This window comes from Grus americana, chromosome 5, assembly GCF_028858705.1.
Source record: "Grus americana isolate bGruAme1 chromosome 5, bGruAme1.mat, whole genome shotgun sequence".
Classification (NCBI taxonomy): domain Eukaryota; kingdom Metazoa; phylum Chordata; class Aves; order Gruiformes; family Gruidae; genus Grus; species Grus americana.
In genome coordinates, this window is record NC_072856.1 from 68,192,084 (window position 1) to 68,217,410 (window position 25,327).

Genomic DNA, 25,327 nt, shown 5'->3' on the forward strand with positions numbered 1-25,327 from the left:
TCGGGCGCGACCCGTAGGGGTCGTTGGCGCAAGCGCGCGGCGGGGAGGCCGGGACCGCCGTGGGCCGGGGCGGGCGGCCGTGGCGGTGTGGGCGCCATGAAGTCCCGCTTCAGCACTGTCGATATCCGCGCGGTGCTCGCCGAACTCCGGCAGAGGTACCGTTCCCCCCGGCCGGGGCTGCACCCCCGGTGTGGGGCCTGCTCCCACCCTCTGCAACCCCGAGGAGCGGAGCGGGGCCCGGCCCGGCGGTTCCAGGCCCTGGCCTGGCTGCCCCCCGAGCCCGCCGTGGCACATGTGTGGGGCGGCTCTGCCTCCCGCCGGCAGCCCGGCCCTGCCTCTCCGCGGTGTCCTGCCCCGCTCTGCCTGCGCTGCCCTGCCTGCACTGCCCCGATCTACTCTGCCTCCTGCCTGTGCTGCCCTGCCCCACTGCACTGTCCTGCCTGCACTGCCCTGCCTTCTGCCTGCACTGCCCTGCCTGCATAGCCCTGCCTCACTCCTGGCCTGCCCTGCCTCCTGCCCTGCCCGCATAGCTCTGCGTAACCCCCGCTCTGCCCAGCCCCTCTGTATTGCACTCTCTGGCACAGCTCCACATAACCCCCCTCATCTGCTCTGCCTGCCTCTGCCCAGCTCTGCCTCACTGCACTGCCCTGTATGACAGTCCTGTGTAGCCCCCCGCTTTGCCCTGTGCTGCCTCTCTGCACTGTACAGCCGTGCCCCCGTGCTGCCTGTACTGCGGTGCTGTTTTGTGCTCTGCTGCATCTCCGTGCTGTTCAGTGTTGCCATCGTTGGGAGTGCAGCCCTCCCCAGTTCTGCGCTGTCCTGGGGTGATTCCACCATCTCTACACGTGGACTGCATGACTCCTCTGGGGACCCCAGCCCCACGTTTTGCTGGGTGGTGGGCTGCCCCATGGGGCTGTGCAGGTCCTGTCTGATGCTGCCAGAGCGGCCCCTAGCACATCTTCCTGCCACAGAGCACTGAGTTCTCTCTGCCTTCCCTGTCATATCATCCAGGAAGGCCTGGTGCTCTTGCTTCCCCCCTTCATTGTCCTGCTCCTGTCCCCCAGCTTCTCCCTGGGGAGCAATTGAGTGCTCTCCCTTTTCTGTTTGCATGGGGAAGGTCCTATCACTTGTCATCTACTCTCCCACCTAGCTGAGAAGCTCTAATGCTTCTCACATCCATGCCTTTACCCTTGAGTGTCTAGGGCAATCTGTGTATTCAGCCCCATGCTGAACAAAGCGATGACGAGATTGACCGCCCAGGCCATTTCTATGCTTCTACTGGGAATACTTCTGCCCCGTGCTGGCAAAGGGCTCCCCAGGTGATGCAGAAGTTAGCCCGGAGGAGCAAAGTGCTCCAGCATAACCAGTAAATTTTGCATCCCTGCCACAAAAAGGAGTGCTTGCAGGTGCCAGCAGCCCGGCCTCCATCCTGTGCTGGAGATCCAGAAGCTGTCTGGTTGCAGCCGGTGTGTTTGCAGAGGCTGTTCTTCCTTCAACTTCTTTCACTTTTTGCACTTTATCCATTAATAGCAATATCTCCATCTTTTGGTTGTTTGCCTTCCAGCTCATTCCATTAATCTTCTTTTGCTGCTTCTTCAGTTACTGCTTGGTAATTTATCATAACTTGCACTTCTGTTTATTTTAATTAACACTGGGATTTTTTTCAGCCACGTGTGGTTTGTGTATTGTATTCATGTAATCATGTGTTTTCTTTTTGACAGCTTATTGGGAATGAGAGTAAACAATGTTTATGATGTGGATAATAAGACATATCTTATCCGCCTTCAAAAGTAAGAACTTCTTTAAATTTCTTTATGCTGATACTGTACATATGAGAACTAGATTTTGTTGTATGTATGTAAATTCTATTGATAGGTATTTGGTTTTTCTAACTAATTTTCAGTGAAGTTGTATTGTTCTTTGATAAAACGCAGTAATTTTTACCCAGGAAGTTCTTGGGAAATAGCATAAGAAGTGTGAAATACTGCCGAAAATATACAGAAGACTGAAGGTGTTAGTGTAAAAACACACAATTGTCATTATTTCTTTTTGTGGGGAGGGGAGAAAGGAGTTGGAGGAATGAAAAGCAACACTTAGTAAGTGATGCTGGTGCCCAGGCCAGATGGGAGGTAGGGCTTGTGTCGTGTCACTAACCTGCCCACTCCAGTGGTGTCTGAGATGGGGCCTTGCTCTTCCGATTCCCTCTGGTTGTGTTGGAGAATTTTTAACTGTGTTGCTTTCCAAGAGTTTTGCTTGGCCAAATTATCCATAAACTTAAAACGTGGATGTCCTTTCTCTGTCAGCCTGGCTGCGGCACTATGGGCTTTACTGGTTTTGGCAACGGTGTTTTCTGTAGATAGTATGCTGCTGGTTTGCGGTGCTTTGGTCTCATTGCAGTACAAACTGGCATGTGGTAAGGGGTGGCTGCTCACATGCCAAGCAGTGAGTCTTTATTTTGTTAACAGACCAGACTGCAAGGCCACACTGCTGGTGGAATCTGGTATACGCATTCACACAACGGAGTTCGAGTGGCCAAAAAACATGATGCCATCTGGCTTTGCAATGAAGGTAAACTAACCTACGATTTCTTTTTAATAAGATGGCTGGATATCAGAAAGCAATGTTCATCTTCTGTCCTTGGAGGCAGAAGAAAACAGTGGAAGGATTTTCCTGGTGGATCCTGATCAAGCAGTTGACTGAAGACAAAGGAAGAGGAAATGTGGACCTGGGGTCACATCATTAATGTTCAGTGCCTGAAACGATGACAATTTAAATTTATGAAGGTTAATATTAATCTGCTGGACATTGTCTGGGCCACCTAGACCTTTTGGAATTTTACTCCAGCAAAGTCCTTGTCATTCCAGTTGGATTGTTCAAATTTTTAGACTGTGGATGCAGCACCCTATGTTAATAGAGTCCTGCTGTCCAGTCTGCTGGACTTTGAGGGTTCAGATCTTGCTGCAGACTGTCAGGCTGTGTTCCTGCAGGTGGATCTACAGGGATGCCACCTGGGTGCTGACTCACACGGATCTGCTTAGCCCACCGCCTCTGGATGCGTCCTCGTTGAAATGACTCAGCAAAGATTCTCAGAGTGGCTTTCCACGTCATTTATAGATGCAGGGATAATCCCAGTTCTCTTTGTAAAATAAAGCCTTTGAATTTTAACTAGCTGCTCACTTGTTGCGCTAAACAAATAGCAGTTTTTAATGGCAAAATGGCTCAACGTTAAGAATCTGGAACAATTATGTTACCTATAAATATCAAGGTAGTGTTTTGCAAAGAGCTGCCTTGTCTCTGTATTACCAAGATGAGCATTTTTACCCTTATGGTATTTGCATTAAGTAAGAAGTGATCAGCGTCACAGGAGGGATCTATAGCTAAGAATGTATTTCAGTATAAAAAGTCACAAGCAGGTCTGTTTGCATCATCTCAGACATTTTCTCCGTTATTGACAGTGCCGTAAGCATTTAAAGACCAGAAGACTTGTCAGTGTAAACCAGCTGGGTATAGACAGAATTGTGGACTTCCAGTTTGGAAGCGATGAAGCTGCTTATCACCTCATCATTGAGCTGTACGACAGGGTGAGTGCAAAGCTCCAAGTGCGTCCTCTGTAAGGAAGGACGTGAGTACGGCCTTTGCTGATGGTCCCCTGCGCTGTGCTCGCAGGGTAACATTGTCCTGACAGACCACAGCTACATCATTTTAAACATTCTGAGGTTTCGCACGGATGAAGCGGATGATGTCAGATTCGCTGTTCGGGAACGCTACCCAGTTGACAGTGCAAAAGCGCCTGCGCCTCTGCCAGCCTTGGAAAGGTAATTGCTTTTGGGTGGTGCATGTATTGGAATAAACCCAAATTACTTGGAACTGTGAAAGGTAGCATGTCTTTGGTTAGGCTTTTTACATATTACAGGCACTTCTTTTTTAAAAACTGAAAATGTCTTTAGCTTCTAAGCAATACAGTGTAGTCTTAAAACCCATTGTTCTTTGGAGTTACAACTCTCCATTATCTTTCGCAGGTTAACTGAAATAATATCAAATGCACCCAAAGGGGAACAACTCAAGAGGGTTCTTAACCCGCATCTTCGTAAGTAATTGTGCTTTATTACAAAATGAAATGGGCTCAGTATGCATTATGTGTAGATGATGCTGAACGTTTGAACAACTTCAAGCAGTCTTTTTTTTTAATGTTGTTCATGACAGTCTGCTTTTATGTATGTTTGAAAAGCAACAAAAACCGTAAGCCTTTGAAAACAGAGCAGATTTTTTTTTTATTCTAAGCCAACTGCGCTAAGAGATGAGCTTTGCTGTGATCCTGCAGTGATGCAGTAGCTCTGTTAGAGCTCTGACTTGATGCATTTTGCCCAGTGTCTCGTGGTACCAAGTAGAAGATGTAAGTGTAAAGTCAGGGCAAGAATGTTGTTAGGAAGTGGTTGGAGGATGCCAGTGCTGCCAGTCCCTGGAACAACTATCGATGTGGTAAATCCAGGATCCTTGATACATCCATCTGGGTGTTCTCTGGTAGCTGGGCAAAGCACCCTGTGCCCCGGTTCTCCTGACCACAGAAGCAGATTTGACTTGCGTGACATGGTGGGAATATGTTTGGTTTATCCTCTGATTTGGCAGTGTTGCTCAAGCACAGGATTGCTGGGCAGGTACCCCTGAACAGCTCAAATCACATGATTTGCAGACCTAAATATTACTTGCCCCATTTCTTGATTCTCTTTTTCACCGCCCTTGTCCCTCTTTTTTTCCACCCTGGTGTCCTCCTAAATAAACAGCCCGCTGCTGATTACTTTCCCCCACTGGTCTCAGTTTTGCTATATCCATACTCAAATTTAGTATTTCTGATACTGTTATTCAGGTAACCTTGGCCTCCCATAGTGTTACTGATCTGATTACCTAGGCACAGCTGGCCTGGCAAGGCTCCACTCTAAAAGGTCCCCAATTCTTTCCTTCGGTTACCATGTGAGTTTGGCTGTTTCTCACCCCACTTCTCCTCAACCACCTATGAAACCTGGCCATCCTTCCTGCCGCTTCTCTAATTTTTGCCACTTCTCACGCTGGTAACTGTCATGTCGAGCAGTTTCTCACGTTGTGTCCTGTAGTTCCTCACAGTACTCGGATAGCTTAACTTTGGGCCAGCGCCTGGTCACCAGCCCTGTCATTAGGCTGCAGCCCTAATGGGGACACTGTTATTTTCCCAGAAGAGTCTCAATCCCGGCAGTTTCACATCTTGGAGGCTTCCCATGACTGATTAGCAGGCATCTTTGTATTTAATAGCTTGGGTTGGATTTTCCTTCCATGCATTTACCAAATCTCTTTTTGAACCTGTATGAACTTCTGGCATCCACGGTGGTTTTGTGTCACATGAAAAGTCACCTCCTTTTTTTTTTTGTTTGGAAATTCATCTCACCAGTTTCACTTGGTGCCCTAGTTTTGGATTTGAAGAGAAGGTGAACAGTTACTGTCTGTGGACCAACTCGCACCACTCATTTTATGTCTGAGTAATTTCTAGGTTGACCAGCCTACTGCATAGCCTATGTAGTCTTCTCTCGTACAGAATCTGTTCCAAGCCTGTGATGATCCCTGTTGCCCTTCTCTGTGCCTTTTCTAGCTCTTACCCTTGAAGCAGGATAAGGAGAAGTGTACATAACACTCACAGTGGAAGTGCACCATAGATTTATATTGTGGCATGATTTCCTTGTTCTGTTCACTGTTCCTTTCCTGATAATTCCCAACACACAGCTTGACTCTTTTGTGTTCACTGACAATTGAGCTTATGTTTCCACAGGGCCATCTGTTGTTAGGTCTTGCTCCCAAATAGAAATGATCAGTTGGGCATATGCTTAAGTAGGATAGTCTTTCCTCATGTACATCATTTTCTGTTGTTTTACAGTGAGTTTATGTGTCAGTTCTTTATCTAATCACTCACTACTGCTTGGTCTCCTCCAGTTCTTCACAGCTGGCTGTTGTCTCTGTTGCTTGGCTGAGTTGTGTTTCAGCAGTCGGCTTTGCCTCTTGCCCTTTCTTCCCCCTTCCCGGGTTAGTTAGGTGCATGTCAATTAGTGCAGGTCCTCGGAGAGCTCAGCTTTCCTCCCCTCCCTCCAGGGTACAAGCTGACAGTTTGTACCTTGTTGTATATCATCCCTGTTTCTTGTCTTTCAGGGCTATCCTATTATCCAGCGGCAACTTGTTTTCTGTGAAAGTTTTGGGGTGAGCTTCGCTAAATGCTTTCTGAAAATCCAAGTAGACCTTATCTATTTGACCTCCCTTGTCTTTGTGATTTTTAACTGTCTTGTAGAGTTGTGATGCAAAACACAGAACTGTGCAGCCTCTTCTATGTGTAGTGCAAAGTTCTCTGCTAGTTTTAGTCTTTCAACTAAAAAGAGTTGATAGTTTTCTAGTCTTTTTTTAAATTTGCCTGTGCATTATCCTCTTTGTGGCTCTGGTGCTAAGGTAAGAGAGATGTTGCAAGCTACGTTTCAGTTTGGCATCTCCATCCTTGAGTTCTTTTAAACGCCTGGCTGAGTACTGCATGATCCTGAGGATTTGCTGCTGCTTATTTTGTCTGTTGAATCCATCACCTCTTCTGACAGCTGGATTTGAGGCAGATTTTTCTGACATACTGCCTGCAGTGAAACGTTCCAGCCAGAGCTTCCCTGTGCCCCTACACTGTGCAAGAAACTCAAGGCATTAATTTAATATCCCTGCTCTTGTCATATCTGAGTGTTCCTTTTACACCTTGATCATTTCTTGAACCTACTGATTCTAGCAGGCTTCCTGCTTATGATACATTTGGAAAAGGCTTTATTATTAATTTTGATGGGGTTTTATTTAGATTTTTTTTAAGATTAATTTTGACCAGTATTGCCGTGTTTTACGTTCACCTGCCAGAGTTTGGTCTCCCATTTCCCACAAGGGACAGATATCTTTTTTCCCCACAACTTCAGATACCTTTTTTGCTTTTAACAGTTTCTCTTAACCTAATGTTTAGTCTTGCCAGCCTTCCTTGGATTTTTCTGAAACACTGTTTGACAAGTGGTATGCATTTGTACTGAACCTCCAAAATAGCATCTTTAAATAACCTGCAGGTTGTTTGCAGGCATTGCCTTTTATTGTCTTAATTTCTTTCCTTCTAAGAAGCTTTCTTGCTTTATGTAATCTTCCCTTTTGAGTTGAGAATGCCTGTAGGAGATTTCTCTGGCTTTTGTTGTGCTACTATGGATCCAGGTAAATTTTAGCATCAGCCTTGTACCATGACTTGACATCTATCCAGTCAGGCTGGGATGCTTAAAACCTGACTTAGGCGTTCTGTGTCTGGCTTTCAGAATCTCTGGGCTGTTGCTCTGCACGTTGGGGTGAGCAGCAGCCATGCTCAGGCAGTCAGTACTGTAGCCCTAATACTGCGTGTCCCAGATGTAGGTCTGGGGTTTCATTCCCATGGGATTGTGCTGTTTTTTTTCAAGTGGTTATCTTGTTAATTTGTTTGGACTCTTAAGATCCTGTTCGCCTACTCTAAGGTCAGCTATGTCATTCTAAGCTTGATGCAGCACTGTCCCAGTGGTTGTCTTCCTTCATGTTTCTGTTTTGCTCATTCTTAGTGCTCTTAGCTGAACTTGGTTTTCTATGGCCCCATCTTGTTCCTTAGTCTTTAAGGATCTTTATAGGAGCTTACATCTGTTTTCACTTGCTGCTGCTTTGCACCCTGTTCAGCGGAGCTGCGCCTGTTTCTGTTGTCACTCGTTTCATGTTTGGCCTTGCCAGCTTTTTCCTAATTCTTTATTTGAAGCTACAGAGTTTGTGTGGCTTCACCCCTTGTAATACCTCATTCCAAGGCAGGCAGTTGGTAGGCCGCCCTCGTTGGGTTTCTTACCCTCTTCAGTTCAGAAACCTTCCTACCCCCCCGTAGGTAGATTCATTGTATGTTGGCCAACATGAAGCCCATCCTTCCTGTATATCTTCACTCTATCCTTGACCTTTCCCAGTTCCAGAGGAACCTAAGCATCGTTAAGTTTGTCAGAACTCATCAGCTGTGAGCTGAGACCCAGCTGCTCAGCCCAGGCAGCGAGGTGGCTGAGGGCCACCACGGAGTCCTCATCATTTGCTCTCTCTGAGCTCTGCCTCCTGAACTTGGGATCACAACTCTCTCGCTCTCCCCAGCCTCCCTAAGGATTGACTGTCATTTCACGGCCACAGCTCGTTGAAACGCTTCTCATGATTGTAATGCGAATACAAATTTTGTTGTGAATGTTTTCTGCAGGTGATTTTTTTTTTTTTTTTAAACAGCTTATGGAGCCACTCTCATCGAGCATTGCCTTATAGAAGTTGGATTTTCTGGTTATGTCAAAGTAGATCAGCATATGGAAAGTAAAGGTATGTAGGAAATAATATTTTAAAGCTGTACTACATACATGGCAATTTTTATGCCTATGTAGTCTATTTTTCCAAAGAGATGAGTAATCCTTAAACCTGTAGTTCTGACCATATGGTTATATAGTGTAATGTTTTTAGGTTGGGGACCAAGCTTGTTGCCATTAAAACTCTTGAATTGTGCATATATCGGAATTAAAACATCAGACTCCTCCTATAGTTTAAATGGTTTTATAATGAGATACCACCTTACACGTTAGGTGAACTCTGGCTATGTAAAGGGGTGTTTTACAAGAATGCTGTATAGTAGCGTTAGCATCAAAGTCATCTATAGCAAACACAGTGGGGATTTGATAAAGTAGCAGCTTTACATTTATTGGGAAATTATGGATTTGGGTAGTGAAGTCAGAGTAGATTTTTCCGTAGTCTTATTTTTCTTGTGTGCTTTATATTTGCTATAAATCAAAAGGATTTTTTACTTCATACTGCGTTATGGTGCTGTAATAAATGAACTTTGTAACAAGCAAGTAACTTCTCACAGGTACTGGTTTATGCTTTGCCTCTGTAGTTTGATTTTTATAAAGTGCTAACATTTTTCTGGTCTTTTTTTCATGAAACTTTATTAATTATGTCTTAGAAGTACCTCTATAGATTTTTTTTTTTAATTAAAAATTCCTCAAATGTAAAACGCGTACTAAGGCTCCTGTTTAAAATGAACAGTAATTGTTGTAGTGAAGCACCAGGGGTAAAGGATATCTGCGATTTTTGTTTTGGAGACATGCTAGCTCAGCATAGCTAGGTTGGACAGGTTGCTTCGGGCACTTAATTGGAAGAGCAGTTGCCTGGGTCTTTTGTTGATTTGCTGTTGTGCTATGTTTATATAAAAATATCTTTCTGTTCTAGGTCTTTTAAAATATTCCTCTCCTTCCCCCTCTCTCTTTAGAAAATATTGAAAAAGTGCTTACTGCTTTAGAGAAAGCCGAAGGATATATGACACTAACTTACAACTTCAGTGGAAAGGTGGGTTCTCAGTTGGGCAACTTGGTTATCAGTTATGTGGAAATTGCAGAATTAAAGAGGTTGGCAGGTATTGTTCAGCACGTGCTTGTTCCTGGTGTTATAAGCTACACATTTTATTCTGTGAGCTTGGGCTCTGGGTAGTCATGGGGAATAAAAATTGCTTCCTTGCACTGGATGTGCAGCAATAAAGTTATTTACAAGCAGATTATGTAGATCCTATGAGAACTACATTTGTGCTTTAATAGCAGGTGACTCTGTTCTGCACGTATAGTGTGCATTAGGGTAGTCCTGAGGTTTGTAAGAAGTTTGCCTTTTTTTCTGGAAGAAGTTGGGAGTCAAGACAAGCAAGTGGTCAGGGCTTTACTCAGTTGCATTGCTTCTGCAGCAAGATCCCCCTGCTAGAATGATTTACTGTCTCATACTGATCAGTAGGTTAGCACCTAAAACTTGCTGCCTTGCCAAGATAAGGGGGATCCTTTTCAAAGACAAATGCTGATGACATATTTATGTATTCTTTTAGGGTTATATTATCCAGAAAAGGGAGAAAAAGCCAAGTCTGGAACCAGATAAACCAGCAGAAGATATCTACACGTAAATTTTTGAAGTATTTATTTCTTTTTCTACTAGTCTGCATAACATAAATTAGTTTTCAGGTGATAATATCAAATGTGTATTTTACAGATATGAGGAATTTCATCCTTTCTTGTTTTCTCAACATTCAAAATGTCCGTACTTGGAATTTGACTCATTCAATAAGGTACAGTGCTTTTGCTGATACTGTACTTAAGTGCTTTAATTGACTGATGCTAAAAAGAGTAATTAAAATACAGTGCAGAGGCTGTTAATGAAAACATAGACCTTGGAAGAGATAATTAATGTTATAGATAAATGTTTTATGCAGAAAAGGCCAACTAAACCAGGGCCTTTAGGCGGCTGCCAAGCAGTGTTGTCCTTATTAACTCAGATCCTGTAGCTGAGATATGGCATGTAAATATGGAATGGAGGTGTGTATCGAGCCTGTAAGGGAGGTGGCTGTTATCAGTCCAGGTCAAACATTCTGTTAGTGGAGAATTCAGGCGCTGAATTATCGCTGGAGGCAAACAGTCAACACATTTATACTTTCCCAGTTACTACTTTGAAAGCTTCAGACACCTGATTTAGTATTTCCTTGAGTGTTGTCCTTCCTGGTCCTTGACTCAACATCTGAAACCATTAACTGTGTGCCGTTCCAGAATTCCCATTTCATTTTCTTACCCTGCTTCTTGGCGGAATTTCTGTCATCTCCTTCGCAACACTGATGATCTAAGCAGCCTAAAACCTTTCTCTTCTTTTGTTTTAAGCACACTGTCTTAAGCAACTGGAACACCAGGAGCAGTTTTTAGGCATACTTTCTAGGATTTTTGTGGTTTGTTTTTAACTGACCTATTGAAGCAGCAGGAATTCAGGGCAGACAGGTCTATCATTGCAATCATTTAGTCTGAAGAACACACTGTGTCAAACAGCAGTTTCCTTTTCATCGTTTCTTATCCAAAAATGTGGGCCATAGTTTGGCCGCTTATTTACTTGTGCATAGCCGCTGGTTTGCGTGAGACATATCCTTGAGCATCTTGCTGAACTCGCCTCGTGTGAAGGTAAAATGGAGGAAGATACTGAACCCTGGTTTAGCATTTGTCTCCTCTTTTAGTGCTTCGCAGCCACCTCTCTTGAGTGGAACCTTCGCTGCCTGCTTGTTACTGGTATAAGTTAGTGCAACTTGGAGATTCTTAAAACTGATTTTTCTCTTGCAGGCAGCAGACGAGTTCTACTCCAAGTTAGAGGGGCAGAAAATTGATCTGAAAGCGTTGCAGCAGGTATGCTCTCATCCCAGAGTGGGGCAATTGAGGTGGCACTCAGCTTCAGATGCTTCATTTGATTCTTGTAGCCTGGGCTGAGGGAGGTGTCATTCCTTGGTTTTGCTATGGAAATGCTGAGTCAGGGGTGGTCAAGGAGTGGATTTCAGGGTGTATAATGTAGCAGTTGATTCTGCTTGGAATACAAGTAACAGCATTAACAACGATATTTTGGAGACTCTGCACCTCTTATGCCACTGTATTTTTCTGTGCTGGAACACACTTGAATGTCTTGCAGTGATTAGATGATAAGATGCCATTTGTATGTATATTTTTCTATCTTTCTTGTTTTTGAAAGGAAAAACAAGCATTGAAGAAACTTGAAAATGTCCGCAGGGATCATGAGCACAGACTAGAAGCTCTTCAGCAAGCTCAGGTAAGACTGAGATTTTTAATTTTTTTTTTTAACTAAGAAGATATGTAATATTTCTTGAAGAGTTGTACCTGTTGGTCTGCATTGCCACGGCCAGTGTTAGATCCCAAAGTGAAGCCTTCTGTCATCACTGAGCACCGTGTACCCCTGGGGAGCCTAGTCGTGCCCTGTGGGGCTCTGCTCCCTTACGAGCGCTTCGTACCTCTCTTGCCAAAATTTTCTTGTGCTGCTCTGCTTGCAGGAGTCAAGTTGGCTGTTGTCCTATGTGATCACTTCTATGCCATTCCTGGATTTCATCTCAATATTAATCACTACTTTTATTTTTTTTTCTTAAACTATTGCTGAGTGTGTGTTTAGCTTCAATGGGTATAAACTCTTTTTCTTTCCTTAAGGAAGCTGATAAGATAAAAGGAGAACTTATAGAAATGAACTTGGAGATCGTTGACCGAGCCATCCAGGTGGTCCGTAGTGCGTTAGCCAACCAGATTGACTGGACAGAGATCGGAGCGATTGTTAAAGAAGCTCAAGCCCAGGGAGACCCTGTGGCAAGTGCAATCAAAGAATTAAAGCTTCAGACAAATCATATCACAATGCTGTTGAGGTAAGTACGCTGCAGGTCACCTGTACCACATGCAAGTAGGTCTGACTGTGTGAACTGCGTAGGAGAATGGGTGTCTCTTTAGCTTGCATTTTGGTATTTAAATTGCTCCGTTTTTCTTACAGCAACATGAAGAGAACGTAGATCTGTGAGCAAAGAGGGATGCTGCCTTTTTTGCTTTCAAAAAGAATAGTAATCTGGTTACTGTAATAGCTTTTGGTTTAGTATTTTTAGAGTATGACTATATTCTAAACCATTGGAATGTGTCCTAAAGGCAGTATAGGTCCAAGGCTCCCATCTGTCCGTCAGCAGTTAACTCTCTTTGATTTACTCTTCTTTGATCTAAAATTCACATGAGATCCCACCTCTTTCGAGGCTGCATTGCAGCTCTTGTGAGCTGCAAGTTTTGATGCTGGTTCTTGTCGAGGTCCTGATGGGAGAGCTGGCAGTGAGGCAGTATTTGGAGTGTCTTTAAAAACATTTTCTGACACTGGGTCAGGGTGTTAGAGATAAAAAAGTGAGAATTTCTGTTTTATAGCTCGAACTTTTGGTCTGAAAGCTGTAATGTGGCAGTGTTAGTTTATGAATTTTTAGTTAGCTTATTTTCAGAAATGTTAATGTATAGAATAAACTTGTATTCAGGAGTGAGTTCCGCGTTGGCAACTGTGTCATCAGTCCCTCGCTCTATCTGTTTTAGTAGTGAGTAATGATCACTTTGCTGATCAGACCGCTCAGTCAGTCCACCGAGTGCTGAATCGTGCATCCTTGGTCCAGAGGACTATGGAGATCTGTTTCCCTTTATGAAGAACATTATTTTGTGCTGCTCCAGACTTAGTACAGCTGTGTTGAGCAGGATGTAATGTCCTAGTGAGAAGCAAATACAAATCCAGCTAGTGTGTGCTGTTTGAAAATTGTGGAGCAGATATTTTTTGCGGTTTTAAACAAGCACATTGCTGTCCTGTTCACTAAGTCAGTACGATGATGTAACTGTTCTGTTTTCATGCAGCGTTCACACGTAGAATGTCTTGTGTTTGGTTTACTTTATGAAAGTAGATCTTTGGAACTATTCTTAATTTTAAGTCTAGATTTTTCTCTGGGTTGATAGCATGGCTGTGTGTCTTTTGATAGAAGAAATTGCCTTGGAAAATGTCACTTCCTTGGATTGGAAAATTTGGGCTCTTCTGCTTTTGTTTTCTTTTTCCCCTGAAACTTTGACTGACTCCAAGACATAAATGGGCTTGCACGTAAGGCATCCTGGGGCCTTCCTGAGGCTGCACAGGGAAAATGGTTTGAGGGTTCCTTAGGCTGTTTCAACTCTTCATGAGAGAATAGACATAAGAGTGCGTTGCACTATGATGTTATGTGTTTTTAGGAACCCGTATGTGTTATCTGAAGAGGAAGAGGAGGAGGAGGATGCTGATTTAGAGAAAGAGGAAACGGAAGAACCAAAGGGAAAAAAGAAAAAGAATAAAACCAAACAGTTGAAGAAGCCTCAGAAAAACAAACCGTCATTAGTAGATGTTGATCTCAGTTTGTCTGCATATGCCAATGCCAAAAAGTAAGGTTTTACAGTAAATGTGTGCTTTGGGAGTAGAAGTTTCTGTATGCTTGCAGTTGTTAGTAGTAGCATTGTAGGCAGGGCTCTGTGTTTATCTTGTGAAAAATAAAAATTAGAAATGGAATCGGGTAGCTTGCCCTGAGCCCTCGGATGTGCATTTTCTTGGTCCAAACCCAGTATCTCACTGTTGCATAGCAGCTAGTCTCTAGTTATCACATGAATTTAGTTTTGAGTACAATTCTGCACAGTGACACATGGATCAAAGTGGCTACCTTTTGCCATGCTTGAACCCAAACACAGGGCTCTGTCTGGCTGAGGAGGGGATTTACTTCCTCTGGCTGCTTTTTTCAGGTGAAGACTAAGCTGAAAATCTGGGCTAAAAAACCATAATCTCAAAACTGAATGCTAATGTCAAATGTAGAGGACTGTGATAAGTACCTTCTAAAAATGGGTGAATCTGCCGGGATTTCAGATACAAACTAACTTGTGTTTCGCAGGTACTATGATCACAAAAGGCATGCAGCTAAGAAAACTCAGAAGACAGTAGAAGCTGCAGAAAAGGTATGTTTTCTTTGTTTTTTAGAAGATATTTAAAAGCAAAGTCCCTGTCACTGATAAGTGGAAAATCCTAACTTGGTCTAGGTAGTGCTAAGGAGACGTGAGAGGTGAAAACAACCGACTGGGGTTGTTTCATTCTTGAGCTTTCAGCTGACCGAACAGAGGATTGCAGATCCCTGCGGTATCATCTGGTTTCCACCAGTAGCGTTGTGAACACACAAGACAGGTGCTTGGTGGGGATACTGATGGACCAGTACGTATGGAGGCAGGGGTGGAAAATCAATGGAAATCCTTACGATCAAAGAGCTGATAATCTTCGCAGGGGACAGCTATCCAGGGCAGAGATTTATGAAGATTTTAGGACAGCTATTTTAGATGTGCATGAGGGGAACACAGGCCTGTGAATAGCAGCGTGTGGGACCTGCGCTCTGAAGAAGTTCAGAGATGTTTCCTACCAACTTTCCTACTGTTCAGTTATCAGTTTTGTGATTCCTGTGCTGGCGGATTGCGATCATGCTTTCTGTCTAAATAGGCATTTAAATCGGCTGAGAAGAAAACGAAGCAGACATTGAGGGAAGTTCAGACAGTTACCACCATTCAGAAAGCGAGAAAGGTCTATTGGCAAGTACAGTTTCATTGTTGTTATCTAATGTACTGTGAATGTGCACAAATTTAGAACAACTGTGTCAGGCTGAGCTTTCACTAGCTTAGAAACAGAGCTAATTACGATTTCTAAGCGCTGTACTTTGTATTGAGTGTCCTTACAGCTGAAGGTGCCCTGATCAGGTAACCCTGATCCTGTTTCTGCCTTTGCCTGGGAAAGTTCCTTGCAGTGGCCATGGGCTTGTAGTTTAGCTGAGGTTTTTTGCTTTTAACACAGCTAGGAACAGGGGCTTAGTGAAAATACGGAACTTCACTGGTACTTTCTGGTAGTTCAATATCTGAAATAGTAACAGTAGATTTAAAAAACAACAATAAAAAAAACCCCCAAGAAACTAAAGCTTTTTATAGTCTAATAACTGAATTATTAAAATAAAAATAAACAGGAGGACTTTGTGGTGATGGTACATGTTGTTTCATCTCAAAATATCGTTGGCAGTGATGTTTTAGTTGTACCGTGCCTTGTTTTTATGCCCCAGGTGTATGGATGGATGTGAAACTATTTGCAGTGTCTTTTATAAGTTGTAGATGCTAAGATGGATATTCTCAGAGTTTGGTATGAAAAAATACCTCTGTACTGTTCTGTTAGTTCCAGATGTTTTTCACACAACGGATTGATGTAATTTGGCAGGTTTGAGAAGTTCCTGTGGTTCATTAGTTCTGAGAATTACCTTATTATTGCTGGCAGAGATCAACAGCAGAATGAGCTGATTGTAAAGCGGTATCTTAAACCAGGTGAGTCTGATCAAGTGGAGTACATCGTTTTCTCTCTTACTTAACAGTTTTGTAAATGTACAAGGAGGACATGGAAAGGTCTGTCTGCATTGTTTCTAACTTGGGTCTTGGGTGAAGGGGGACTTTGGTAAGTCCTAGAGACTGTGCGTGTGTTGTCCGTGGAGGGCTGGGGGGCTGCTGTGGGAGGCTGGGCCCCCAGCACTGTGGGATCAGAGCAGGTTGGACAGACACTTGTCAGGAGCAAAGGAGCTGATTCCCCTGGGGCAGCTGGGATGGACTAAAAGGCTTCTGTATCCTCTTCCCATCCTTCTCCTTGTGGCCAAATGGCTGTTTCCAGCTAACCTTCACCTTAGCTCGAGTTATCTGTGTAGTTACCACGTGTATGGCTGATTTGAGTCGCTTCTTTTCCAGGGGACATATATGTGCATGCCGATCTCCACGGAGCCACGAGCTGCGTGATCAAGAACCCCTCAGGTACCTCGTGTGGGGCTGGTGCGGGCACTTGTAGAAGCCTGGGGGCACTGTGAACTGGCAGTCTCTGCGTCGCGTGTCTGAGCCCAGACCAGCGAGCTGCCTTTTCCCCTCGCAGTGGTACTCAGCTCCAGCAGACCTTTCCCTTGGGATGTGAGAGGCATCAGTCCTGTCACTGACTGCTGCCGCTTCCCAGCCGTGACTGGCTGCTTGCAATTGCTCCGTTGAGCTCCTGGTGGGAAGGAGCACTGGAGATGTGCTCACAGAGACAAGCGTTAGTCGCTGGCAGAGGGGGTGGTGCAAGTGCTTGCTACTGGCCGCAGGGACTGGAGTCCTGCTGAGGCTTTTATTGGTGGCATAGGCAGTGTGGGTGCTGACAGAGGGTGCTGATCTCAGCCGGGAAGCATTACCGTGGTGGGATGGATCTCCTGGGAGACCAGCTGTGCAAACCCTGCCTGTGCCATGTTCCTGGGAGGTGCTGGGAGTTGGCCTCGTGTTGTGAGGAGCAGTTACTGCTCGCTTGTTGGAGCTGGGCTGAGGAAGGAGCAGTAGCACAGCTGGCTGCAGCATCATTTGGGGATCTGGGAAGAGCAGCTGCTGATGCTGCTTCTGCTCTGTCTGTACTGCCTTCAAGCTTAGACAGGCTGTGTTGTCTCTGCCCAGGGCCCCAGGGAAGCCCACACACTGGAGTAGGGCACCTGTGGAAATTGGGGAATTTAATCTGTTGTGCGTGGATTGCGCTCACTGATGTGCTGAGCGTTACTTTGTAGGTGAACCGATCCCTCCACGAACCCTGACGGAGGCAGGCACGATGGCCTTGTGTTACAGCGCTGCCTGGGATGCCCGTGTTGTCACCAGTGCTTGGTGGGTCTCCCACAACCAGGTACGAACACTCGTGCATGAGCTTTGCAGACAGAACTGGTGGGTGACTGCAGACGAAGTGTCTCTGTGTGGGAACTGATGGATGCGGGTGAAACTTTTCTCTCTGATACCATTTCTTGGGGGTTCTCCCTGGCTCTGCTGCACTTAGGGCCAGGGGTGGAGGGGTAACCTCTGATGTGACATGCACATGACAGAGGAAATGTTGCAGGCTTGGCTTCTTACTAACACAGGGGAAGGACTTTTATTGAAAAATGAAGTTTTCATTTTTTTTTTCAGTTGGGCTTCTAGCTTGTGTAATAACTGCAGTCTTGCTGTGCTTCCAGTCAGCTCAAGTGTCAGGGTTGAGCTATTACATTAAACTGACGGTCACATTGCCTTCAGTGTTCTTATTTCCTGAATAACCCTGTTACTCACCCAGGACTTCTAAAAGGTAGTGCTAGTAGTGTGTGATTGAATTGAAACATCTCTTGGGGAAATACCCTACAAAGGACAGGAAGAACCCCTCAGAAATGGAGTCCTCCTGCAAACTGTTCCCAGAAGTTAAAAATGCAGCTTGCTTGAATGTTGCTTTTGTTAGTGCTGTTATCAAGCAGTGCTGGCCGCCTATGACAAATACTCTTTACAGTATATCACGATTTTTTTAGGTTTCTAAAACTGCACCTACAGGAGAATACCTCACTACTGGAAGCTTCATGATCCGAGGTGAGATGCAGAGGAATGGTGTGAATGTGATGTTGGGCATTTTGTCTGGAGATGCTGTGCTGTCCTGCAGTGGCAGCCACCTGAGCTGCCCCCCTCACCGTGGCTGCTGACAGATTCCGCTCTTCTGAAAATCTGTTCTGAGTGGTTTAGACTGAATGTCAGGCAGCTGCAGCAGCATTTCTAGCCGAGGCCCTGGGCAGAAGATCATTAGCTAAACTGCTTTTGGGTTTCTCCTGTTACCCAAGAGATAGAACAAGCCCCTGTGTAATTTTTTGGTAGCCTAAAGCCTCTAATAAAAATGACTTTTGAAAATACATCATGTAATACAGCTGTTAGACCTCCTCATGAGAATCTGCCTTTGTTTTTCAGGGAAAAAGAATTTTCTTCCACCTTCATATCTGATGATGGGCTTTAGCTTCTTGTTTAAGGTACTTTCTCTGTGCAGCTCCTGCTGGCTTTTGTAATTTGGTTTGAGCTGTAGGAGGCTTATTTTCTGGTTCTTGCTTATCAGTATATTCCCAATTACTTCTTTTCCCACTGGGACAAATCCCATAAAACGCTACTTGCTGGAAATTACTCTGCTTTCATTTCCATTTGTCCCCAGTTTGCGCTGTCTTCATGTAAAACAGACACTGCGAACATTGCTACCTCTGCTAGATTTTTATACCAGCTCTGTTGGAAGCACGTGCACGTTTAGGGAGTTCTGTGGTTCCTCACTAGCCGTACTTTCTAGGTTGTCAGACTTGGGTTTAAATGTGCTGGTGTAATTTTCTTGCCTTTTGAATGGCAAAAAGTGTTCAAAGGGAAGGAGTAAAGCTGAGTCAGGTGTTCTCTGAATGGGCTAACAAACATCGCTGGAGCTGGTACTGGCCTGACGTGACGCGCCTCTGTTGTTAGGTGGATGAAAGCTGTGTTTGGAGACATCGAGAAGAAAGGAGGATCAAAGTACAGGATGAGGATCTGGAAACGGTTTCCAGCAGTGCCAGTGAACTGGTGTCTGAAGAAGTGGAGCTATTAGGTACAGTGGATGTGCTGGGCGCAGTGCTAACAGATGGGACCATTCAGGGTTTGGCATTTAGTTTCCTGGACTGTTGTGGGTCCGTCTGGCATTTCTAATGTGACGTGTGTTTTCCTCCTCTGTGTGCCCCAGAAGGAGGAGACAGCAGCAGCGAAGAGGAGAAAGCAGAGGGTCAGGAAGCAGCAGAGGACGTGGAAGCCACGTCTGAGAGCAATCGTGATGAGGGCGTTGCTGACCTTGACCAGGGCAGAGGAAACACACCTCCTGCACCAGAGGCTGACTCCGAAGAGGATGACGGAGAATCCGAAGATGAAGCGGAACATCCGGAGTCAAAGAGTGAAGTGAAGGAGGAAGAGGTAAATTACCCAGATACAACAATCGACCTGTCGCATCTTCAGTCTCAAAGGTAAGTGAAGAAGCAGCTGCGCTTATCAGCAATGTGGTGCTTCTGTGGGTCTCCATACTGTTACAGTGCTGCCAGACAAGGGCTGTGATGCGTTGCCATCACTTCTTTCAATGCTCGGCTCTGCAGGCTGCCAGAGTGCAGGGCAGCAAGCCTGTCCTGTGGGAATACTGCCATGCTGTGTACCATTCCCTGCCGTTTTCCTGCACGGCTCTTTGCAGGCTGCTTGCTCCTGAAGTACACATACACACACACGCACACAGGGGTATCTGGCTCTTTCATCGCTGCTATTCCCTGTTTTGGCCTAAGCGTCCCTTGAATACCATGCACTGATTGTGCTCCTCAGGAGATGGCTGCCCCTGTTTTCTTTTCAGAGCTGTTCAGACCTGAGAAACTGAGTCATGAGTTGTTTCTGCTCTGCCAAGCTGGTGCTGAGCTGCTGCTCTGCATGTGGCCGTGAGATGAGCTCATCTCCCTCTTGTCCCTGGAAGTGGCACTCCTTAGAGGGTGCGAGGAGACGGGATTGAGTGGGTGGAAACGGACAGCTTCGCAGGGAACACCACGGCCGAGCAGGGCTGTGTACATGGGAAGCTGAACATCAGGGGTTCCTTTAGCATGTACCGTGCCCAGGCTGTCGTTGTTGCTTGTTTGTGTGTGTGTGTGTGCGTGCGAGACAAGCTGGCAGAGATCTGAAGACTTGTTTTGTAAACTGCAGCCTAGTATTGCTGCCCTTTGCCATTCACCAAAGCTGAGATTTTCAAGAACTAGAAAGCCGAAAGTGCTGCAACCATGTTAGCCGATGTCTGGGCTGGGGTAGTGTGTCCATGGTCGAGCTGCTCTGTCTCTGTTGATGAGCTCCATTTTGATCTCCCCACAGATCCCTGCAGAAAATCATCCCCAAAGAGGAAGAACCCAACTTGGTAAGATCCCAGCTCAGATGTTTGGCAAAGAGCGGTGTGAACTGCTGCTGGACATGGTGTGCTCTAACTGCGTTTCACTTCTTAGAGTGACAGCAAGTCCCAGGGGCGAAGGCATCTGTCTGCCAAGGAGAGGAGGTGAGAGCCGTTTTGTGTTTGCAGCGAGGCGAATGCTTCCTCCCCATCCCCTCTCCAGGAGGGGCGCAGGACATGTCTTGCACCTCCTAGTCTGGGCTGGTCCGTGCTCGTCATCTGTCCTGCATTTCCAGTGTGGGTCCCGCCTGTGGGATGGCGGCCGCTCCTGTCCTTCGGGAGTGCTGGTTGTGAACAAACAGTTTCTCGTGTGCTTGTGGGCTCAAGAGGTTTTACTGAGGGGGGGTTATTTCCAGTGTACGTGCCTCAGGTTCCCCTGTGGCTGGGAAGCGGGGAGGTAATGCTGGCAGGAGAGCAGCAACCTCTCTTGTCAGAGCAAGAGGCAGTGTATCAAGTGATCGTTTTCCTTAGAGAAATGAAGAAAAAGAAGCAGCAAAACGACTCTGAGAACTTGGAGCTGCCCGAAGAGAAGCAGAGAGAGTCAGAGACACCACCTCCCCCTGCACCCAACACCAATAAGGGTGTCCCGGCCCCTCAGCCCATCAAGCGGGGCCAGAAGGTAGGCAGGGACCAGGGTTACCTGGGCATTGAGCCGTTGCCATGTCAAGTGTGGACAGAAACACCAGGATTCTGTCAGACATCCGTGGCTGCCTGATAGTTTTAGACTCTTGGTGGTATAGAATCCCAGACTGGTTTGGGTGGGAAGGGACCTCCCAGCCCATCCAGTCCCAACCCCCTGCCATGGGCAGGGACACCCTCCACTAGCCCAGGTTGCCCAAAGCCCCATCCAACCTGGCCTTGAACACTGCCAGGGAGCCAGGGGCAGCCACAGCTTCTCTGGGCAACCTGTGCCAGGGCCTCAGCACCCTCACAGGGAAGGATTTCTGCCTCACATCTCATCTCCATCTCCCCTCCTGCAGCTTCAGGCCATTCCCCTTGGCCTGTCACTCCCTGCCCTTATCACCAGTCCCTCTCCAGCTTTCCTGGAGCCCCTTCAGGGACTGGTTTCAGGATGATGGTGCTGGTCCATTAGCATTGAGCATGCTGTGTTTTACTTGCTGAAACCACAGTCCGTTGGTTACTGGTGAACTGCTCTGAAACAGGTTCGGGAGACCAAGAAGGGAAGTACCTGTGGGGTCAGCATCTAGGTGTTCGTGGATGCAAAACTCTGCAAAAGTGATTGTTTCTAAAGCTGTTGATGTGTTTTCTTCTGCAGAGTAAAATGAAGAAGATGAAGAAGTACAAGGACCAGGACGAGGAGGACCGGGAGCTCATCATGAAGCTGCTGGGGGTGAGTGAGAGGAGTTCTGCCTCCCACCCACGACGTGGTCGCTTGAGTCACTGGCTCTGACCACCTCTGTGTGTAACCACAGTCTGCAGGGTCAAACAAGGAGGAGAAAGGGAAAAAAGGGAAAAAGGGGAAGACAAAAGAAGAGGCAGCGAAGAAGCAACAGCAGAAACCCAAGGCTGCGCGTCAGGGCGCTGGAGGGGGCAAGGAGACGCTCCCAGCAGGAGTCCTGCTGCATGAGTTGCAGGACCCAGCCCTGGAGGAGCAGCAGGATGAGAAGGTGAGCAGCATGCTCGCCTCAGTTCTCCTGTCCACACGTCTATCCCTTCTCACCTTCTACTGCGGCACTCCTGGCTCTGTGTAGCCCTGTCCCACCAGGGAGGCTGAGCAGCTCTTGCCGGTTTTGGGCCACTGTGGAGAACACTGTGCACGATGCCATGACTGGGAGCCCATTGGTGTCAAGAAGCAGCAAAAACCCTGCAGCAAAACCCCCTGCAGCAATCTGTGTGCACGCTGCGTCCCCAGCACAGCCAGAATGAGGGCTCGGAGGAGTACCGAGCCTCGCCTGGCTGCTGAGGATCCAGTTAAGTCAATACCTCCCACTTGGCGCAGCTGAAACTTAACTGAGCGCTCTCCAGAGCTGGTGGTGTGAGTCAGTGTCGCTGAATCACAGCCCATCTTTCTCCTCCCAGTTTGGCGTGCGCCAGGCAAATTAGAGTTTTGAAAGAAATATTCCTCCCCTCACCCACATAAACGTGCTCTTCTCACCTTTGCGTTAAAATAAGTTAAATTCTCTTTGCAGTGAGAATGTGGCTTTCTGTGTACTGCTGATGAAAGAATTTATTTTCTCCAGGGGCTGGGGGAGAAAAAAGCAGTCTTGTGCTCATTTCAGCTCTGATGTCTCCTTTGTTTGTGTGTACAGGAGGAGCAAGACCAGGATCAGCCGGGAGTTGAGGTAAATGCTCATCTTTGAAGCTCCAATAAGTGCTGAGGAGAATTTTTAAAAAAACTTAACCTCTTTTTTTTCTTCCTACCCTGCTTATCACGTATGTCCCCTGTAGAAACTAGGGGCTGGTTAAATTGAAGTTTGTCCCTCGCCTTTGCCTCTGGAGGTGTTTGCACCCCCCAGCCACAGTGGCTCTGGGCTGGCAGATGGCACAATACTACACAGTGCAAGTTCCTCTTCAGTTTACAAGTTTATTTACCTATAAAATTCCTTCAAAGTTTTCTATAATTACAGACTGTGGGTGTTGCCCAAGGCTGAAAATAAGTGGAGTTCTTTAAATTTGTTAATGAAGGAGGCTAACGGTTGTCTGGAGGGGAAAGCTTTCAGTGATCCTGTGAAGTTGTAACTACATTTGGGGGTCCCGTTTGGGTCATTCCAAACGAAAGCCATCCTGTTTCGAATGATGCGATTTTAGCAAAGATGGTCAGTAACGAGTCACAGCTTGGTAATTCAGTGCCAGTGAAGTGAGGGATGAAGCTGGATGTAGTGTGTTTCCTGTAACCCCATCAGGAGATGGGACACACGGTCCCTGTGGGGTTGCAGTTCAGCTGGAAGGGGAAACCCTTCAGCCTCTGCCCCAGCAAAACTGGTAGGTAGGGCCTGGAGAGACGCTGTCTGGTTTCAGTGAAGCTCCTTTGCCTGTTCAGGAAGGCGAAGCGTTGCTGGACTCCCTGACGGGCCAGCCGCACCCCGAGGATATCCTGCTCTTTGCTGTTCCCATCTGCGCTCCCTACACGGCGATGACGAACTATAAGTAAGTCGCAGAGTTTCTGCAGGCAGGGTTTGATGGCAGCCTGCATACTACTGACAGAAACCTTTTCTTTTGAAAGGTATAAAGTCAAGCTCACTCCGGGCACCCAAAAGAAGGGAAAAGGTACGGTATTAAAGTACTTGAATCCTTGTCAGTGCTCTACCTATTGAAGCCAGCATGTTTTTACCTACTGTTTAAATCTTCCCTGTGTTTTTTACAGCTGCAAAGATCGCCTTGCATAATTTTATGCAGTCCAAAGAAGCCAGTGCGAGAGAAAAAGACCTGTTCCGCAGTGTAAAGGTGACTAGTTTTTCAACATAGTTTCTCTTGTATGAACATAACAGCAGTAGCAACATGTCCACTAGTGCCATTTTGGGAGTAAATACTTCTAAACCAAGTGTGCCATTGCTGGTTATTTAGCAATGGAAAGAATCATTGGGCCTTAGGTTTCTGTATTGCATTGCTCTCGATCTAAAATAACGTATCTGACAAAACCAGCATCTTCCAAGAAGCCCTTTTGTTTTGGGTGGGGGAATTCCCAGTCCCGCTGGCAATGTGGGGAAGGGGCTGGTACTTGCCCTGGGAGTTCAGCTAGGCTGGGGTGTGAGGCAGCATCCTGCTGTGCTGCTCACGGCGGGCTTTCGCCTGCCCCTCTCCCCTGGCAAGGTGCTTTCCACAGGCTGGGTAACCGTGTGGTCTCTCTGCTCAGGCAGGTCTGAGCCCACCCCTGCGGTTTTCTTCTCCTCTCTTGCCATTTCCTCCCATTTCCTTCTCAAATCGGCTCCATCAGCCTCCAGCACTGCCATACCTGCCTCCGGGGCAAGGGCTGGTTCCTTGCCGTGCACGTCTCCCGTGGCTCGGTCAGCCCTTTGCACCGGTCCCCTCGCTCCACCTCGTGACTTTCAGTCCTTGGGTGTTTATTTCTCATTTCGGGTCAGTGCTCCCCGGTTATCGGGCAGCCCAGACTGCTCCGTGACAGCTGCTTGCTGGTCTGTAACAGTTCACTGAGCAGAAACCCTGAATAGCTGCAGACTCAATGTTGACTTTTCGCGGCATTCTGCTAGAAAAACCACAATTGATGGTTAATGACCTTGAAGCAAACAGGTGGTGCCCAGGGAACTGCTGACCCAGCCAGCCCATCCGCATGGAGCTGATGTGCAGAAGCTGCGCAGAAAACCATGAAGTCTTTCATTAATAAAACACAGTGCGAGAGCAGAAGCCTGACCTCAGCCTTATTTTCTTTGGGGGGGAAAGCTGGCGGAAACGGGCACATCAGCTCCTGCCAGCACCAGCGGGGGTGAGGAAGATGGTTGCAAATGCTTTTCTGCTGTGTTCAGTTTCTCATTTTAATGTTTTGTAGGATACTGACTTGTCACGAAATATTCCTGGTAAAGTGAAAGTGTCTGCACCTCACCTCCTGAACAGGAAAAAGAAGTGATTCCGTACTTGGGTTTCTTGCCACCAAACTGCCGCTGCTGCAGTCAGAATCCAGCACCTGCAGACGGGACGGACGGACAGACCTACCTGGACTGTCGTGAATTGACTGAATTTAGCTTCCACGGTAGCTGGCAGACGAGGACCAGTTCCTGCATCGTGGTTTAGCCGGACTCTTTAACAGCTCGATACAAGTAGCATAAAAAGATGCAAGTAAAGTGCTGGCATTTGGTCAGTGACGCGATCTCGCGCTGTTCCTTCTCTCGTGCTTTGCGTGCTGGAGCCGAGCGCTCCTTCCCCACACCGCTGGGCCAAGCCACAGCAAAACTCTGCGAGGTTGTTTCCCCCCAGTACTGGCTGCTTTCCTCTTGAGGGGACGGGAGGTTCTAGCAGGAGAGTTTAGTGCTTTTCCCAAAACACGCCGCCAGCTGCCAGGGGAGGGGAGGTGCGGTCCCAGCTCCAGCCGTGCAGAGCACCCAGTCCCACCAGCATGGCCAAGCTGTGCTGAGTAACTGGAATCCCAGGGGAGGGGAGAACAGGCAGGGACAGAGAGCTGGGGCTCAAGGGTCAGAGTAACCCCCCCCCGTGCTGTATTGGC

The 25,327-nt window shown here is 46.6% G+C and overlaps 1 protein-coding gene across 1 annotated transcript; it reads left to right on the forward strand.

Annotated features, from left to right (window-relative positions):
• NEMF (nuclear export mediator factor) lies at window positions 1–24,971 on the forward strand. Its single transcript, XM_054825754.1, has 33 exons — window positions 1–155; window positions 1,722–1,790; window positions 2,466–2,568; window positions 3,456–3,581; window positions 3,667–3,815; window positions 4,020–4,087; window positions 8,290–8,376; window positions 9,317–9,393; window positions 9,914–9,984; window positions 10,075–10,150; window positions 11,181–11,243; window positions 11,581–11,658; window positions 12,048–12,256; window positions 13,626–13,811; window positions 14,309–14,372; window positions 14,902–14,990; window positions 15,661–15,764; window positions 16,176–16,238; window positions 17,006–17,118; window positions 17,762–17,819; window positions 18,189–18,247; window positions 18,717–18,837; window positions 18,970–19,243; window positions 20,118–20,160; window positions 20,246–20,295; window positions 20,662–20,809; window positions 21,467–21,541; window positions 21,624–21,818; window positions 22,461–22,493; window positions 23,192–23,298; window positions 23,375–23,418; window positions 23,516–23,595; window positions 24,656–24,971. Exons 1-33 carry the CDS (start codon window positions 97–99, stop codon window positions 24,731–24,733), a joined length of 3,219 nt encoding a protein of 1,072 aa, XP_054681729.1. The 5' UTR covers window positions 1–96; the 3' UTR covers window positions 24,734–24,971.
• The last annotated feature ends 356 nt before the right edge of the window (window positions 24,972–25,327 follow it).

What these genes read in the sequence shown, in the direction of transcription:
- NEMF (XM_054825754.1), top strand. Translation starts at nt 97, where the DNA reads ATGAAGTCCCGCTTCAGCACTGTCGATATCCGCGCGGTGCTCGCCGAA. An exon ending in CATCTGGCTTTGCAATGAAG is followed by an intron (nt 2,569 to 3,455) that starts GTAAACTAACCT and finishes CGTTATTGACAG; the next exon opens with TGCCGTAAGCATTTAAAGAC. An exon ending in AATTTGACTCATTCAATAAG is followed by an intron (nt 10,151 to 11,180) that starts GTACAGTGCTTT and finishes TTTCTCTTGCAG; the next exon opens with GCAGCAGACGAGTTCTACTC.